The sequence below is a fragment of the Phytophthora cinnamomi genome (genome assembly GCF_018691715.1).
Source record: "Phytophthora cinnamomi strain GKB4 chromosome Unknown Contig50, whole genome shotgun sequence".
Lineage (NCBI taxonomy): Eukaryota > Oomycota > Peronosporomycetes > Peronosporales > Peronosporaceae > Phytophthora > Phytophthora cinnamomi.
The window spans coordinates 178018-193955 of NW_027150983.1; the positions used below are offsets into that span (position 1 = coordinate 178018).

Below are 15938 nucleotides of genomic sequence, written 5' to 3' on the forward strand. Positions count from 1 at the left end.
AGAAACTCGTTAGAGCTTCTTACCGCCCTTCTTCTTCTTCTCGTCCTTCTTTTTGTCCTTCTTCTTGTTGTCCTTCTTCTTCTCATTCTTCTTCTCGACCTTCTTCTTCTTGTCGACCTTCTTCTTCTTGTCGTCCTTCTTTCCGTTGTTGCCCTGAGCCTCGAAGCTCTGGCCACGCAGGCTGCGGGCAACGCCGAGTCCACGGTCGACCTGCTGCTCTTCGGCGAAGTGGTCGGACGTCAAGCCTGCAGCGGCATTGGTGGGAGCGGAAATCGAAGCGAAGACCACGACGGCGAAGGCGATGGCGTACGAAAGCTTCATGGTGCTCTGGTTGCGGGTGGAATCGAGTTGGGGGTGTTGCTCGTGGCTCTGCAAATTGCCGAATGTGCTTGTGTACTCACGACCGGTGTACCTGGCCTGAGAGGGGCGGTTTAGCAAACGTTGCTTTTACCGTTCGGAATGTCCACCTCGCCCGTAAGGTACACACAGTTTGTTTTTCATTTGGCTCCAATCTGTCGTAGATCAATGGTAGATTTTTTGAGCTATCCAGAACAACGACGCCAGATGATGATCAGTTGTTCATGCAACACACATGCTATACATGCACAGTACATGTAGTATCAGTCTGAACATGTAACCATCTTTAAGTGCACTCCGTTGAGCTAGAAAAGCTGCCTCTTCCTACTGATAGATGTAGCCATGTGTGGTTGTCACACGTCGCAGATCGTGCGCATTACTTCTACAGTATTAGCGATAACCCGATGTTGCGCGCACTGTGCTCATGGGTAAGAAATCTTCGGGCTGTGCCGGGGAGCTCGATGACCGTGCGGATCAGACACTGGCGTGAGCTTATGGTGTGGATATTATGGTGGAGGCAAGCGATGCAACATACGGACGAAGCGGCGGTTGTAAAAAAAAGAAGAGCTCTGCACTGCTGTATCAGAGTTTTGCGTTTGATCTCTTGCTGGAACTCCATGATACCAGTACTGTAGCTCTTGTGCTGTTCGAACAGACGAGATACATTGGCTTTGTTCTGGGTATCTCGTCAGAGCTAAATGAAAAAACTATCTTACGTGCGAGGTGGACTTTCCGGCCGCCCCTCTCAGACATGAAGTCAAGCAAGCGCGCGGGTAAGCACATTCGGCAATTTGCAGAGCCACGAGCAACACCCCCAACTCGATTCCATCCGCAACCAGAGCACCATGAAGCTTTCGTACGCCATCGCCTTCGCCGTCGTGGTCTTCGCTTCGATTTCCGCTCCCACCAATGCCGCTGCAGGCTTGACGTCCGACCACTTCGCCGAAGAGCAGCAGGTCGACCGTGGACTCGGCGTTGCCCGCAGCCTGCGTGGCCAGAGCTTCGAGGCTCAGGGCAACAACGGAAAGAAGGACGACAAGAAGAAGAAGGTCGACAAGAAGAAGAAGGTCGAGAAGAAGAATGAGAAGAAGAAGGACAACAAGAAGAAGGACAAAAAGAAGGACGAGAAGAAGAAGAAGGGCGGTAAGAAGCTCTAACGAGTTTCTCCCGTCTTTGAGGAGGAGCTTGATGCTGCTGGGAAGAGCTCGACGCGACGTAGACGAAGACGGCTCAGCTTGTTGTATTTCTGTTCATTTTCTTGAATCCAGCATTATGTAAAATGTTCATTCAGTGTTGTATTCGGTGTTGCAAGTGGTGCAGGTGCAGTTGGAACTGGAGCTTACGATCATACATGTAACTAGTACCTGCGACGTGTGACAACTACGAATACTTACATTTCTGCTGCTTGAACCTGCATCTCCTTCAGGGCTGTTTGGAGGTGGTAGAGCACTTCTGGGGCGGACGGCCGTGCTTTCGGGTCCATGACAGTGCATGCAAGGCCTAGTTGTATGATTGAGTCCGGGCCTCCTCGAGAAAAGTCGGCGCGGAGGCGTCCGGCAGCGACGAGTTGCAAGACGGCCGTGTCGGGCATTCGCCCACCTGATCCATCGCGGGACTTGGCGTTCGCGTAGGGCATTGCGTGCGTGTTCAGCTCTGACAACACTATTCCGAAGGAGAAAATATCCGCTTTGTCGTCGTAGCGCTCGCCCATCATAACTTCGGGTGACATCCACAAGCACGTGCCGACAGCTGCAGTCATGGTGCGGTCGACGCGCTCTCGCGAGACGCCAAAGTCCGTGAGCTTCGCATCCAGCTCGTGCGTCAGCAAAATATTCTTGGACTTGAGATCGCGGTGAATCACGGGTGGGTCCAGCGAGTGCAGATAGGTGAGAGCATGCGCAACATGCAGCGCGATCTTGACCTTCTCGTACGTGAAGCCAATCGGTCGACTCTCCGCCTCGTACTTGCTGAGCAGACTTCTCAAATCCCCACAGGTCATAAACTCCGTGAGTGCGCAGAGATCGTTGGGCGAGTCCCACGCTACTCCCACCAAGTGAACGATACGCGGGTGCTCGAGAGTCGCCATGATCTTCACCTCAGTGAGGAAGTTGATACGATGCGCTTTACTCTTTCTTGTCTCTGGGAGCAGCATCTTGACTGCAACTTGCTGCCCATTGTACGTTCCAACATACACCTCGCCGTACCCTCCACGACTCAAAAGACGCTCAATCATCACCTTCTCGCGCGGAACTCGAGCTCCAAGAATGGCTTCATCGCGCCACAACGCTGATCCATCGCCGGCCGACACAGAATTGAACATGTCATCTGCGGTCATCGCCGTCACTCCTTCACCCATGCTCACAAATTCGCCCCCATCTTTTGCTCCGTTCGGTTCTTGTCTTCTCCCTACCGAACGACGTCCCCACCAGAAAACCAGCAACCCGATCCCGACTGCGGCCAACACAGCGACGACCACTATAACCACGATAACGCCAGTACTAAGCCCAGAGCTCGACGAATCTCCACTAATTACCCCAACACTAGATCCGCTGCTGCCAGCACTACTCTCAGCTCCACCAGAACTTCCATCATTCTCACTTCCGCTGTCGCTGTAGCTTCCGCTGCCTGACGTGTAGTTGCTCTCCGAGTAAAACTTGTACTCGCCATCATAGCACGAATGCTCTTCTACCACAGAACTCACAACCGAAAAACTCTTCGCTGCGGTGGTCGAACACGCATTGTCCTCGAACAATTCCAAACTCTCCGAGCCGTCATTCCCCACGCTGGCGATCGCACTCTGGTACGACGTCGAGTTGATCATCTTGATGCAGCTGTCGTTGGCCAGAAACACTCTGCCTTCGAAGTAGTCGTCGCAGTCGCCCGCCGACATGTTGAACTGCTCCATCATGACGTAGTCGGTGGTTTTGTAGTAGCTCTTGGTCCATTCCTGCGTGTCGGCGACGCAGATGACGGTGCGGTAGTACTCGGTGCTGTTGAAGGTGTAGGACGAGCAGTCGTAGGTGATGTTGCGCTGTCCGCAGTTGAATTCGGGGAAGATGTCCATGTAGAAGGGGGCTCCAGAGCAGTCGGAGGTGGTCCAGTAGCCGGATTGCTGGTACGTGAACGCTGCAGCTTGCTGCCGGAGCACTAGTGCTACGAGCGAGATGTATGCTGGTATTGCACTTGTCATCCGACGTTGTGATGTAGCTGGCTGTTCGGCGTATGAGAAGATTGTGAAGTGATCGAGCCAGTCGAGTGGATTGATTGTCAGGATTTCAATGTTCTTGAAGCCATCGACCCACGTACGACTGTCTTCGCGAATAGGCTCGAAAGGAATTCATAGTGACTGATAGCACATGCACGATGTAAAGAACTGCAATGAAATGTCAATTACGCTATTCGACACACTAACGGTGACTCTCACGAACCGTTAGCTGGTTATGTCTCGCATGACGTTTTGCAGACGGTGTAGTACCTCGGGTGCTGTCGGTCGCGATTTTGGGTCCACAGCAACGCACGATAGTCCAAGGTCCATGATAGACTGTGGTCCGCCCTGAGAAAAGTCGGCGCGAAGACGTCCGGCAGCGACGAGTTGCAAGATCGCTGTGTCTGGCAGGCGCTCGTTGGATCCATCGCGGGACTTGGCGTGTGCGTAGGGCATTGCGTGCGTGTTCAGCTCTGACAGCACTATTCCGAAGGAGAAAATATCGGCCTTATCGTTGTAGCGTTCGCCCATCATAACTTCGGGCGACATCCAGAGCGACGTCCCCACTGCTGCAGTCATGGTGCGGTCTGCGCGTTCACGGGAGACGCCAAAGTCCGTGAGCTTCGCATCCAGCTCATTCGTCAGTAAGATGTTCTTGGACTTTAGGTCGCGATGGATAACGGGTGGGCTTAGCGTGTGAAGGTACGTAATAGCATGGGCAACGTGGAAAGCGATCTTGACTTTCTCGTACGTGAATCCGATCGGTCGATGCTCCTTTTCGTATTTGCTCAGTAGAGCACGCAAGTCTCCACCGGATACGAACTCGATCAGAGCACAGAGGTCATTTGGCGAGTCCCACGCAACACCGACAAGACGGACGATTCGCGGGTGTTCCAGCGTCGCCATAAGTTTCACCTCCGCAAGAAAACTTATCCGGTGTGCCTTGCTCTTCCGTGTCTCAGGCAGTAGCATTTTCACAGCTACGCGTTGTCTGTTGTACGTCCCCATGTACACTTCACCGTATCCACCACGGGAAATCAAACGCTTCACGACAACCTTTTCACGCGGAACTCGAGCTCCGAGGATAGCCTCGTCACGCCACAGAGCCGATTCCTCTTCACTTCCACCTTCCCCTCCACCTCTACTAGAATTAATAGTCGCCGCATTGGTTGGTGGGATTTCCATGGCCAATACTGCATTTACGAAGTTACCGACGTCCTCAGGAACCGTCGAGCTGGTTAACTGTTGGTTCTTCTTCTTCGAGCGTCGCCGGCACCAGAACACTATGCAGCATACGACAGTGACCACTAGTCCAACCACAACAATCACCACAGAAGCCCCCGTGCTCAAACCGGATGCTGATTTTGTATCCGCGTTCTGTCCGCTACTACCGGTGCCACCAGAAGACCCACCGTCGGGGTTTCCATCACTCTTATTATCTCTGTTGCCAAAGGCCCCGCTGCCCGACGTGTAGTCGCTCTCCGAGTAAAACTTGTACTCGCCATCATAGCACGAATGCTCTTCTACCACAGAACTCACAACCGAAAAACTCTTCGCTGCGGTGGTCGAACACGCATTGTCCTCGAACAATTCCAAACTCTCCGAGCCGTCACTCCCCACGCTGGCGATCGCACTCTGGTACGACGTCGAGTTGATCATCTTGATGCAGCTGTCGTTGGCCAGAAACACTCTGCCTTCGAAGTAGTCGTCGCAGTCGCCCGCCGACATGTTGAACTGCTCCATCATGACGTAGTCGGTGGTTTTGTAGTAGCTCTTGGTCCATTCCTGCGTGTCGGCGACGCAGATGACGGTGCGGTAGTACTCGGTGCTGTTGAAGGTGTAGGACGAGCAGTCGTAGGTGATGTTGCGCTGTCCGCAGTTGAATTCGGGGAAGATGTCCATGTAGAAGGGGGCTCCAGAGCAGTCGGAGGTGGTCCAGTAGCCGGATTGCTGGTACGTGAACGCTGCAGCCTGCTGCGGCACTACAATTACCACGACGAGAAATATTTCAATCGCCTCCATCAGAACTTCCAGCGTCTTGAGCACTTGTGCAGCGAGTACTTGAAATCAGGGAGAAACACTTGTGGTGAGTCGCCATGACGAGCTGCACCCGAGCAAAGCGAAGCCATTAGCCGCCGGGCGCAACCGGAGGACGCCGAGATTCGCTTTTCGTAGTCGAGCGAATCTCGTCTTGCTACCGTAACAAGTCAACCCTGTATCCGTTTGACGAAAGCCCCTTGCGTTGTCTGGCTGCAAAAGCCTGCACCTTGTATATGTTTGGAGATCCTCTCGAGCAGCTCGACCAGTTATTGGTCTCGTTTCGGGGCAAATTTAGATGACACTTGCAGCTATCATCAGGACATTGTAGCCAAAATCGGCTCAGCCAATCACCGCGCCGTTCGGGTCACTTGCGCTCCATCCATCAATAGCTCCGTAACGGCCAATATGCGCGTGTCAACACATGGCTACAGCAGCAGCTCTGGGCGAAACCCACCACTATCCAGAGCTCCAGCACGCTCCTACACGTCCATGACCACTGCGTCCAGCGCCCAAGCGACCAAGAAGCCTCTGGTGTCGGTGTTCGACTGGGACGACACCCTGTGCCCGACAACATGGCTACACCACCGGGGTCTGCTGGTCGCGCACGGGCTCATCGACGGAGCTCCGCCCATGGACATCGAGACGTTCGAACAAAAGCCGGCTCAGTCACCATTGACCCCGATGGATCGGCAGCGCCTGGAGCTGCTGGAGCTCCAAGCTCTGGAGCTTCTTCAACTCGCAGCTCGGTTCGGACCCGTGTTCATCGTCACGGCCGCGTCGCTGCCCTGGGTCGTGGCCAGCGCCGAGCACTTCTTGCCAAAGCTCCGCCAGTTCTTGCTGGACAACCAGCACCACTGTGGCAATGGGGAGAGTGAAAGGGTGCAGGTGGTGTCGGCCAGAGACTGGTACCACCACCACGTCGGCACCGGGGGTAGCCAACTTGACTGGAAGTGTGCTACGTTTGACGCGCTGTGTAGCCATCTGAAGGTGCAGGAGGTGTTCGCAAGACTGAAGATGCGCACGGACCTGGTGTCAGTGGGGGACGCCCGGTTCGAGCAGGAGGCCTGTGCCAGAATGGAGGTAAAGGCGGGCGAGGTTCTGCGCAGTAAAACGATGAGACTCGTGGAACAGCCGACGCTGGAGGAATTGCTGGAGCAGCTGAAAGTGACCAACAAGATGTACGCTCAAGTGTGTCAGTACGACAGCGGACTGCATCTGTGCGTGGGTCGGAAAAGAGATGCAGGTAACAACGTTCGGCAGCATTTTGGAGACAACGCAAGAGTAGTGGACGGGAGCGAGGTGCTCGAGACCCTGCAACTTGTCCAGATTGACCGACAGACAGCGCTGGATGGACTGGTTACTAGAGACGGAGACGAGAGACTTCGACAGCTTTTGGCTGCGGCGGATTCCATGACTCGCAAGACTCCAATTACAAGCAGCAGTCACGATCTTGGCAGCAACCAGAACGAGCCGCCACTGGCTGCAGTGCCGAGCGCTAGGAGCTGATGGACGGCAAAATAGATAATATCTATTTTATTATAGCAACGCAACATCGTAGTTGGTTTGCAACCCATAGATTAGTCGTAGGGTAGGTAGGTGCATGGAAACTTAAGCTTAATGCATGTGTCCCAGCGCGGGCTTTCAGAGATGGAGAACAAGTCATCAAGACGAGTTCCGACACGATAATATAGTAATGATGCACTACATTGAAGTATTGCCTCATCAAACATTGGAAGCACCAACACGGCGACCGTGTCGCCTAGATGGTTGGCATAAACGAGATACGTTGTGATTCTCGAACGTGAATCCAGTCTTTTACCAAACCCGCATTCAGCCACGACTCGTTAGGCACTCTGGTTCGCGATGGACGCACTCATTTAAAATCAACGTATTTCGTAAGATTTCGCAGCGTTGGTACTTTGTCTGCGATGGATTGCTCGAAGAGCGCTATGAATAATATTCAATATTATTTTATCAGGTTTACTACCCTGCGTACTAAAGTGCATTCTTCGCGGCTGTTTCAATAGTGGTTACCCTATAGTGACCCATACGCGAGGATTCGAAATGCCACTAGAAGTTTCCTGTCATTTCCTTACGTTAGCGGCTCGGTTCAGTTATTTGAAATTACCTTATGCATTATCCCTGTCAGTCAGTGTACTTACACCGGGATCTTTAGAACTCAGACCTTGATATGACCACTGCCCAATGTCCGATCTTAGACACGGTTCGTTTGTGTTTGTTTCAAACTAATTCGGCGCCGATGATTCTCGTTGCATTCAATCTACATAACTCTCCCATCGACCGTGAATCACGGTCCGTGATGTGCATGCAACTTCAGCTATTGTGCTGGGCAGCAATCGTAGATATAGGCTTTCGCCAGAAAAAAGGGTGCTTCGATTGGTTATCTAGGACAGGCAATTGCGTAGTGCGAGGGGCGATGATTTGATTGGGGTGGATTTGACACCCCCCTCCCCCCAAACAAATCATCTACTTCGTGTAGTACTACGTATCTTGATGTCGGTTATTTCGCAAGTGACCCATAGGCGAGGACTCGATTTGTAGCTACCAAGGCATAGAAATTGTCTTCTCTTCTAATGGTTGTTAGTGGAGGCTTCGTAGCGATCTGGAACAGACTTGTACTCTCTCTCAGCCCTGAATTTAACCTGTCGAGTGAACATGATGAAGACATGGGTGGGCAGCCTTGTCTGTGCGGCGGGATAACTTCTTGGAGCAGCAGTCACAACTCAAGCCTACCCAGTGTCGCTCGTTACTACCGCGTTGTAAGACTCTCAACCGCGTGCATGGACACCATGCATGATCGTCGAGGAGTACAATGGCAACGCAGGCTGTACCTCTACGCCATCGCGCATCCCCGCCTACGTTGGCGATGGCGAGTGCCACAGAACCCCATTTGCGAGCTTCGTAGCCTATCGACGGGCGCAACAGTTCTAACGTTCACGAACTCGGTAAGCTGGTGTATCTCTGTCGACGTCAGCTCCTGTGTTACCGATAGCACGGCGACCCAATACAACAAGGTTTACGACAGTGGAGAGACGCCTTCCTTCGTTCACTTCGACGCGTATTATGACAACCCCAACGATGTTGAAAAAGTTCCAGGTTAGCCCATGGGTTAACTGTACCAAGTCGAGTAGTTGCAGCGGCACGGCCGCGCCATTCAAGAGAGAGATATGCAAGCCTAAACCGAGTTACAAGCACGAATTGATCGCAGAATTTGCGCCGAAGCGGTCCTTGATCATAGAAAATTACAGCGCTGGGAAGCGTTGCGGTGCATCAGAACTCACAGGAATCACGACTTATGTGGTTGGTGGAGCCCGCCACAAAACGAGCCTTACAAGTAGCTTCTGGGACCCGGTGGAGCAAAAATTATGACTTTCACAGGCTCGATTTGCAGCACGGCCGGAACAATCCTGAAGGCGAATCTGGGTAATTCGTGTGCAGACAATCAAAACGGGGTGCTAGTTGGGTGGCACTCAAGTGACGCTCGCGATTTGAGCCCTCGGTTGGCTAACCTCTATGCTTTCACTTCTCTCTCTCAAATACATTGTTCATGCACGGTACGTTGTTGTCTGTGAGTGCATTTACTTAGCAGTCTTATCATTTTCCGTCAAAAGAGAGATGCGAGCAAGTGGTCGGCAATATGTTGGTGACACGACAAATAGGGATAGGGAGGTTGTATCAGCAGGTAGAACGTACTTGTTAATGCATGTGTCCCAGCGCAGGCTTTCATTGATGAGAGAACAAGTCATCATGACGAGCTCCAACCTCATCAAGCATCGGAGCCACCCACAAGACGACGAACTTCAGCAACGTCGCCTAGTTGGTTCTGATACTTGGTAAGAAATGAGAGAATCACGCCGTTGGACCAGCCGAAGCCGAACTGCGGCGTGTACTCACCCCCATCACCGACACCGCCAAGCTGTTGAGCGTTGTATTTCTCGAACATGAGCCCAGTCTTCTTCCATGCCACGAAGCCCGCCTCCACCCACGTCTGGACAAGACGCGTTGCCAAGGCTAGCGATGAAGGCGTGCCGGCCGCCTGCAGACCTTCGATGATGATATCTTGCAAAGGCGGCCAAGCGTTGGGCGCGTCCCATTGCTGGCCTGTGACGGAAGTCGTTGTTTGGGCTCCTCCTTCCTGAACCAATCCAGACTTCTCCAATGATACCACAATTTTCTCCAGCCGATCTGAGTCGGACGCATTGAACGCTCTTCCCCACAACGGCGAGTAATTGGAAACGGATGCCACTCGGGAATGCTCACGAGAATCTAGCAGGTAATCCTTCCAGCAGCCCTCTGAATCGCTCCACAGAACGGCATCCATGGCCCGCATGCGTGTGCTAGCAACCTCTCGGAATCGTGATGAGGCGACAGAATTCCCCAAAAGCTCATGAAACTTTGCGAGGTTGAGCTCCACGCGGTGCAGAATGGAGTTCAGCTCCACGGGAATCACGCGCGAGGTGCGAATCGTTTTCAACGTTGAGTAGTCGCCGAACCATCGACTGCTAAAGTCCCAGCCGCTCTCAGCTGCGGCGATGATTTCGTTGTAGAGTGCAGCCTTGTCCGCCGTGTCATTTTGGCTAAACGCAGCGGATACTGTACTGACATCCTCGCGATATGATTCGGGTCTTGGCTCACCAGCATGCGCCACGTACCGGTTGAGGACAACAGTCTCACCTTGTGGACCAGGAACCTCCACAGCGTGACCATGAGCGCCCCGATGCATCCAGAAATTATACTCGCGCTCGAGCAACGGTACCGCAGCGCGCAAGTATTCGAGGTCCCATGGGTTTGCACCCTCATCTGTAGCATTGCCGTCCAGCTTGGCAACGATCCGCACCATATCCGAGAGCATCGGGGGCTGCGAGCGCGTGAGATAGTAAATGCGCCCGCCGTTGGGGACAAAGCCGAACTCATCCACATACTCGAGCAAGTGGTTCACAACGCCTCGAGCGGTTTGGTGGAGACCACTAACGAGCAGTCCTTGCACGATCCAGTACGAGTCCCAGTAGTAGCTCTCGCGGAAGCGGCCTCCAGGCACAACGAGCACATTTTCTCCATGGAACTGCCGAGCCAGCGCGCTCCGTGGATCACCTGGGGCTGCAACAATCGGCAGCGAATGCAAAAATGAGCTCTTCGACTCTTCGCCTGCTGAAGCGGGCGCTGGGACGCGAGCGAGCACCTTCCACAGCTTGTGCAGCTCCATGGCCCACCCTCGCAGACTTTCATTCCTGATCTCCGCGATTCTGGTCGGCGTCTCGCCCTCGTGGAAATCTGGTGGGGTAGTTGGAACCAGCTCCGCCCCCGGCGGGTCGAAGTGTTGATCCACAAACGCAGCGAGCCGCGCCTTCCAGTCTGCCGTTGTATTGTCGCCGAAGCTCGCCTTGAGCTCTTGGAACTGAGTCAGCACCTCCTCCACCGTCGACGTGGCCTTGATCGGCATGTCCACAAAGTGTTTGCTGTCCGCGAAGAGCTCTTGCATCTGCACCTCGTGCAGCAGCTCCCCCCGACAGTAAACACGTTGGAGCTGCTTGATCTCCTGCTGCCTGGGGGTATCAACCGCACGACTCATGGTCTCAACCAAGCCTCCTAGGGGGAGCTGGTCTCCCGGGTTCTTGTGAGAAGCCTGTAAAGTCGGGGATCCGGGATCCCGGGATGCTTCGTTAAATAGGTTATGTGAAAGGAGCCCACCAAAACTATGAGAGCCTTGGCTGTTTGTAAGCTTAGCAGTTCTCGGTTCAACTGACATGACTGCGGGGCCCACCAGTTCTGGGGAGGGTCGAATGTACCGGCGACCTAGAGCGAGAGAACTAGCCACAGACAAAAGCAGCAGCAGCAGGAGCAGCGAGAAGCCCGGCAAGTTATGTGCGACCATGCCCAATCCTCCCACAGAATCCGCAAATGGACGACGCTCGGAGGGGACGCGGCTGATCAGCTCGATGGGGTCGATGAGGTGCACAGGAAGGATTCCTTCGGCCTGTAGGTATGGGATATCCCGGCGATGAAGCGAGATGTGGTGTGACCAAAGCGGGAGAAGAGTGCATCGATAGCCATCTGCACCATACTCACTAACGCTAACATGTTAGCTGCTGTATATGTTAGATAACTGTTAGTTAGTATCAATATGTTTAATAACTGTTAGGTAGAGTCTGATTCGTCCACCTAGGCTAAGTGCGAAGTGTATTAACCAAAAGGCTCATATTCTTGAAATCTATTATTAATAGCCAATCGCGTTAAATCAAATGTAGCACGAAGGTTAACCCATGCAATGCCGCTCCAAGTACCTGGAGTAGAACAAGGGCTCCAACTGCAGAGATGGTTTGACTCGTTAAAATGGCGTGGACCTGAGGGTGGAGGCGACGGTTGATCCTGTCGTGGCCGCGATTTGCAACCTGCAACATTCGTATCACTTCATCGCTTTCTTCACAATTTACATTTGCAAGTTCTCTGTAAAACGCCGTACCGCACTTTTGTACGTACCAGTTCTTTTCGGCTCGCACTTTCGAGCGTACGAGGCGACAGGTTACCGTATCAAGAATCTTCCTGTCGATCTATCATTGGTTATATGATCAATTGATACTCTTCAGATCATAACAACAATTACTTCGCAGTACACAGATGTCTTCACTGGAATATAGGTCTTTGTGTTTTTGTAAATTCCTTCCTCAGTCGCAGACTAGAACAAGTAGAGCTTGCCTGTAACCGCGTCCATGCCGTGTAGGCTACGACAAACAAACAAAAAACAAATCGACGCAGGGTGTTCATCTGCTTCTTCAAATTTAGGTAGCTAAATGTCGTAGCTTTGTTTCGTCTGCTTCTTCGAATTTAGGTAACGAAATTTCAGTCCAATTGCCCGTCTTTATACTCTCTAACGCTACTGGCATGTTCACTCAAAATACAAAGTCGTGCGCCGCACGAAGAGAAGCTAGCACGAATGAATTTCTGTACATTTAAATTTTAGTTAGTTGTTGTAACTACGGCATACCGATCGTAGTTGCTGTTCAATGCCGACAGTAAGAGCACTGCGACAAGCGACAGGTATTCAAATAGATCTTTCTTGTTTTAGAGTGAAAGTCTACCGGACGACTACTGTAGTGCTGAGCTCTGCTCTTGCGAGCCGGAGTCGATGCATGATGAACCATTCGTCCGCTGCTGCATCGTTTCTTCGTATCTACGCTCGTAATGAATAGCAACACTATAAAGACACCTCTCTGTCTACTGCTGTCCTGGTAAAATCGCGTCCCCGCTGCGATGGATCACGAGCCAAGCACTCATTTTTTTTAGTTGGGTGATCGCGTGCATATCGCCTATAGAACCTTACACGGATGTGTAGGCTTGGATTCACCTCTACAAAACTTTGTGCCGCCATTCGGCTCTCAGATACAAATTACCTTGGTGGTACGTACATTCGTGGGTCTGGCTGCAGGCTTCAACTACACAGTCGACAATCTTCGCGACGGACAGATACAGGAAGTTTACACATACCCTTAAGTTCTGTAAAGCCGCGTCAGAAACGACAGTTAGTTGAGCGACGCCCGGGCACGTAGTATTATAGTTTGAGCATATTAATAATAGCAAACACATCATACCGAATTAAAAACTCAAAAATGAAATCTGGCATTCGAAAACACATAAAGCGAGTGCAAACCCATATCTCAATATGAAAGCCCTGCTAACTTAAAAAGCGCAGTCCGACGTGTGGGACTTGGTCGCAGCGGGAGTCACAGAGGGGGTATCCGGGGAAGGAGGCACCTGCTGCTCGGGCGTCTCGGGCGTGGGCGGAGTGTTCTGCACTGGGACCTCAGGCGTCGTCGGGGCGGGGGTCACCTCGCTCTCGTGGCTGCCCTGGACATCCTCAGGCGTCGTCGGGGCCGGGGTGGGCACCTCGTTGTTGTAGCTGCCCTGAACGGGGTTCTCCGGAGAAGGAGGCACCTGCTGCTCGGGCGTCTCGGGCGTGGGCGGAGTGTTCTGCACCGGGACCTCAGGCGTCGTCGGGGCGGGGGTCACCTCGCTCTCGTGGCTGCCCTGGACAACCTCAGGCGTCGTCGGAGCCGGGGTGGGCTGCTCCTGCGTGGGGACCTCCGGGGTCTCCGGCGTAGGGGTAGACTGGTCCTGCGTGGGGATCTCCGGGGTGGTCGGGGCCGGGGTGGGCACCTCGTTGTTGTAGCTGCCCTGAACGGGGTTCTCCGGAGAAGGAGGCACCTGCTGCTCGGGCGTCTCGGGCGTGGGCGGCGTGTTCTGCACCGGGACCTCAGGCGTCGTCGGGGCGGGGGTCACCTCGCTCTCGTGGCTGCCCTGGACATCCTCAGGCGTCGTCGGGGCCGGGGTGGGCACCTCGTTGTTGTAGCTGCCCTGAACGGGGTTCTCCGGAGAAGGAGGCACCTGCTGCTCGGGCGTCTCGGGCGTGGGCGGCGTGTTCTGCACCGGGACCTCAGGCGTCGTCGGGGCGGGGGTCACCTCGCTCTCGTGGCTGCCCTGGACAACCTCAGGCGTCGTCGGAGCCGGGGTGGGCTGCTCCTGCGTGGGGACCTCCGGGGTCTCCGGCGTAGGGGTAGACTGGTCCTGCGTGGGGATCTCCGGGGTGGTCGGGGCCGGGGTGGGCACCTCGTTGTTGTAGCTGCCCTGAACGGGGTTCTCCGGAGAAGGAGGCACCTGCTGCTCGGGCGTCTCGGGCGTGGGCGGAGTGTTCTGCACCGGGGCCTCAGGCGTCGTCGGGGCGGGGGTCACCTCGCTCTCGTGGCTGCCCTGGACAACCTCAGGCGTCGTCGGAGCCGGGGTGGGCTGCTCCTGCGTGGGGACCTCCGGGGTCTCCGGCGTAGGGGTAGACTGGTCCTGCGTGGGGATCTCCGGGGTGGTCGGCGTCGGGGTAGACTCGCCCTGCGTGGGGACCTCCGGGGTCTCCGGCGTAGGGGTAGACTGGTCCTGCGTCGGGATCTCCGGGGTGGTCGGCGCCGGCGTGGGCACCTCCTGCACCGGGGTCTCCGGCGTAGGGGTAGACTGATCCTGCGTGGGGATCTCCGGGGTGGTCGGCGTCGGCGTAGACTCGCCCTGCTTGGGGACCTCCGGGGTGGTCGGCGTCGGGGTAGACTGGTCCTGCGTGGGGATCTCCGGGGTGGTCGGGACCGGGGTCTCCGGCGTAGGGGTAGACTGGTCCTGCGTCGGGGATCTCCGGGGTGGTCGGCGTCGGCGTAGACTCGCCCTGCGTGGGGACCTCCGGGGTCTCCGGCGTAGGGGTAGACTGGTCCTGCGTCGGGATCTCCGGGGTGGTCGGCGCCGGCGTGGGCACCTCCTGCACCGGGGTCTCCGGCGTAGGGGTAGACTGGTCCTGCGTCGGGATCTCCGGGGTGGTCGGCGTCGGGGTAGACTCGCCCTGCGTGGGGACCTCCGGGGTCTCCGGCGTAGGGGTAGACTCGCCCTGCGTCGGGACCTCCGGGGTTTCCGGAGTAGGGGTAGACTGGTCCTGCGTGGGGATCTCCGGGGTGGTCGGCGTTGGGGTGGGCACCTCGTTGTTGTAGCTGCCCTGAACGGGGTTCTCCGGAGAAGGAGGCACCTGCTGCTCGGGCGTCTCGGGCGTGGGCGGCGTGTTCTGCACCGGGACCTCAGGCGTCGTCGGGGCGGGGGTCACCTCGTTCTCGTGGCTGCCCTGGACAACCTCAGGCGTCGTCGGAGCCGGGGTGGGCTGCTCCTGCGTGGGGACCTCCGGGGTCTCCGGCGTAGGGGTAGACTGGTCCTGCGTCGGGATCTCCGGGGTGGTCGGCGTCGGCGTAGACTCGCCCTGCGTGGGGACCTCCGGGGTCTCCGGCGTAGGGGTAGACTGGTCCTGCGTCGGGATCTCCGGGGTGGTCGGCGCCGGCGTGGGCACCTCCTGCACCGGGGTCTCCGGCGTAGGGGTAGACTGATCCTGCGTCGGGATCTCCGGGGTGGTCGGCGTCGGCGTAGACTCGCCCTGCGTGGGGACCTCCGGGGTCTCCGGCGTAGGGGTAGACTCGCCCTGCGTGGGGACCTCCGGGGTCTCCGGCGTAGGGGTAGACTGGTCCTGCGTCGGGATCTCCGGGGTGGTCGGCGTCGGGGTAGACTCGCCCTGCGTGGGGACCTCCGGGGTTTCCGGCGTAGGGGTAGACTGGTCCTGCGTCGGGATCTCCGGGGTGGTCGGCGTCGGGGTAGACTCGCCCTGTGTGGGGATCTCGGGAGCGGTCGGTGCCGGCGTGGGCGCCTCTTGTACCGGTGTCTCCGGAGTTGGCGTGGGTTCCTCACTGTCGTGACTACCCTGGACTGGGCTCTCCGGAGCCGGAGTGGGCGTATCCTGGTTAGGAGTGTC

General features: G+C 55.5%; 4 protein-coding genes across 6 annotated transcripts; 1 reads left to right on the forward strand and 3 right to left on the reverse strand.

Annotated features, from left to right (window-relative positions):
* Positions 1 to 9: 9 nt before the first annotated feature.
* Positions 10 to 5584, reverse strand: IUM83_06499 (TKL protein kinase; the record flags this gene model as incomplete). Its single annotated transcript, XM_067930712.1, has 4 exons — positions 10 to 181; positions 2768 to 2808; positions 2891 to 3528; positions 4975 to 5584. The coding sequence occupies 4 exons, from the start codon at positions 5582 to 5584 to the stop codon at positions 10 to 12; spliced, it is 1461 nt and encodes a 486-aa protein (XP_067789767.1).
* Positions 5585 to 6091: 507 nt separating this feature from the next.
* On the forward strand, positions 6092 to 7108 carry IUM83_06500 (protein kinase; the record flags this gene model as incomplete). Its single annotated transcript, XM_067930713.1, has 1 exon — positions 6092 to 7108. The coding sequence occupies one exon, from the start codon at positions 6092 to 6094 to the stop codon at positions 7106 to 7108; it is 1017 nt and encodes a 338-aa protein (XP_067789897.1).
* Positions 7109 to 9389: 2281 nt separating this feature from the next.
* IUM83_06501 lies at positions 9390 to 11192 on the reverse strand (the record flags this gene model as incomplete). Of its 2 annotated transcripts, XM_067930715.1 has the most annotated exons (2): positions 9390 to 10200; positions 10276 to 11192. In XM_067930715.1, the coding sequence occupies 2 exons, from the start codon at positions 11190 to 11192 to the stop codon at positions 9390 to 9392; spliced, it is 1728 nt and encodes a 575-aa protein (XP_067789825.1). The 2 variants fall into 2 exon arrangements, with proteins under 2 accessions (XP_067789825.1, XP_067789824.1); XM_067930714.1 differs by having other exon boundaries at positions 9390 to 11102.
* A 2105-nt stretch (positions 11193 to 13297) lies between these two features.
* IUM83_06502 (uncharacterized protein) lies at positions 13298 to 15223 on the reverse strand (the record flags this gene model as incomplete). 2 transcript variants are annotated; one of them, XM_067930717.1, is made up of 3 exons in its annotated part: positions 13298 to 14773; positions 14832 to 15135; positions 15213 to 15223. In XM_067930717.1, the coding sequence occupies 3 exons, from the start codon at positions 15221 to 15223 to the stop codon at positions 13298 to 13300; spliced, it is 1791 nt and encodes a 596-aa protein (XP_067789900.1). The 2 variants fall into 2 exon arrangements, with proteins under 2 accessions (XP_067789900.1, XP_067789899.1); XM_067930716.1 differs by lacking the exons at positions 14832 to 15135; positions 15213 to 15223 and having other exon boundaries at positions 13298 to 14237; positions 14315 to 14325.
* Positions 15224 to 15938: the final 715 nt, after the last annotated feature.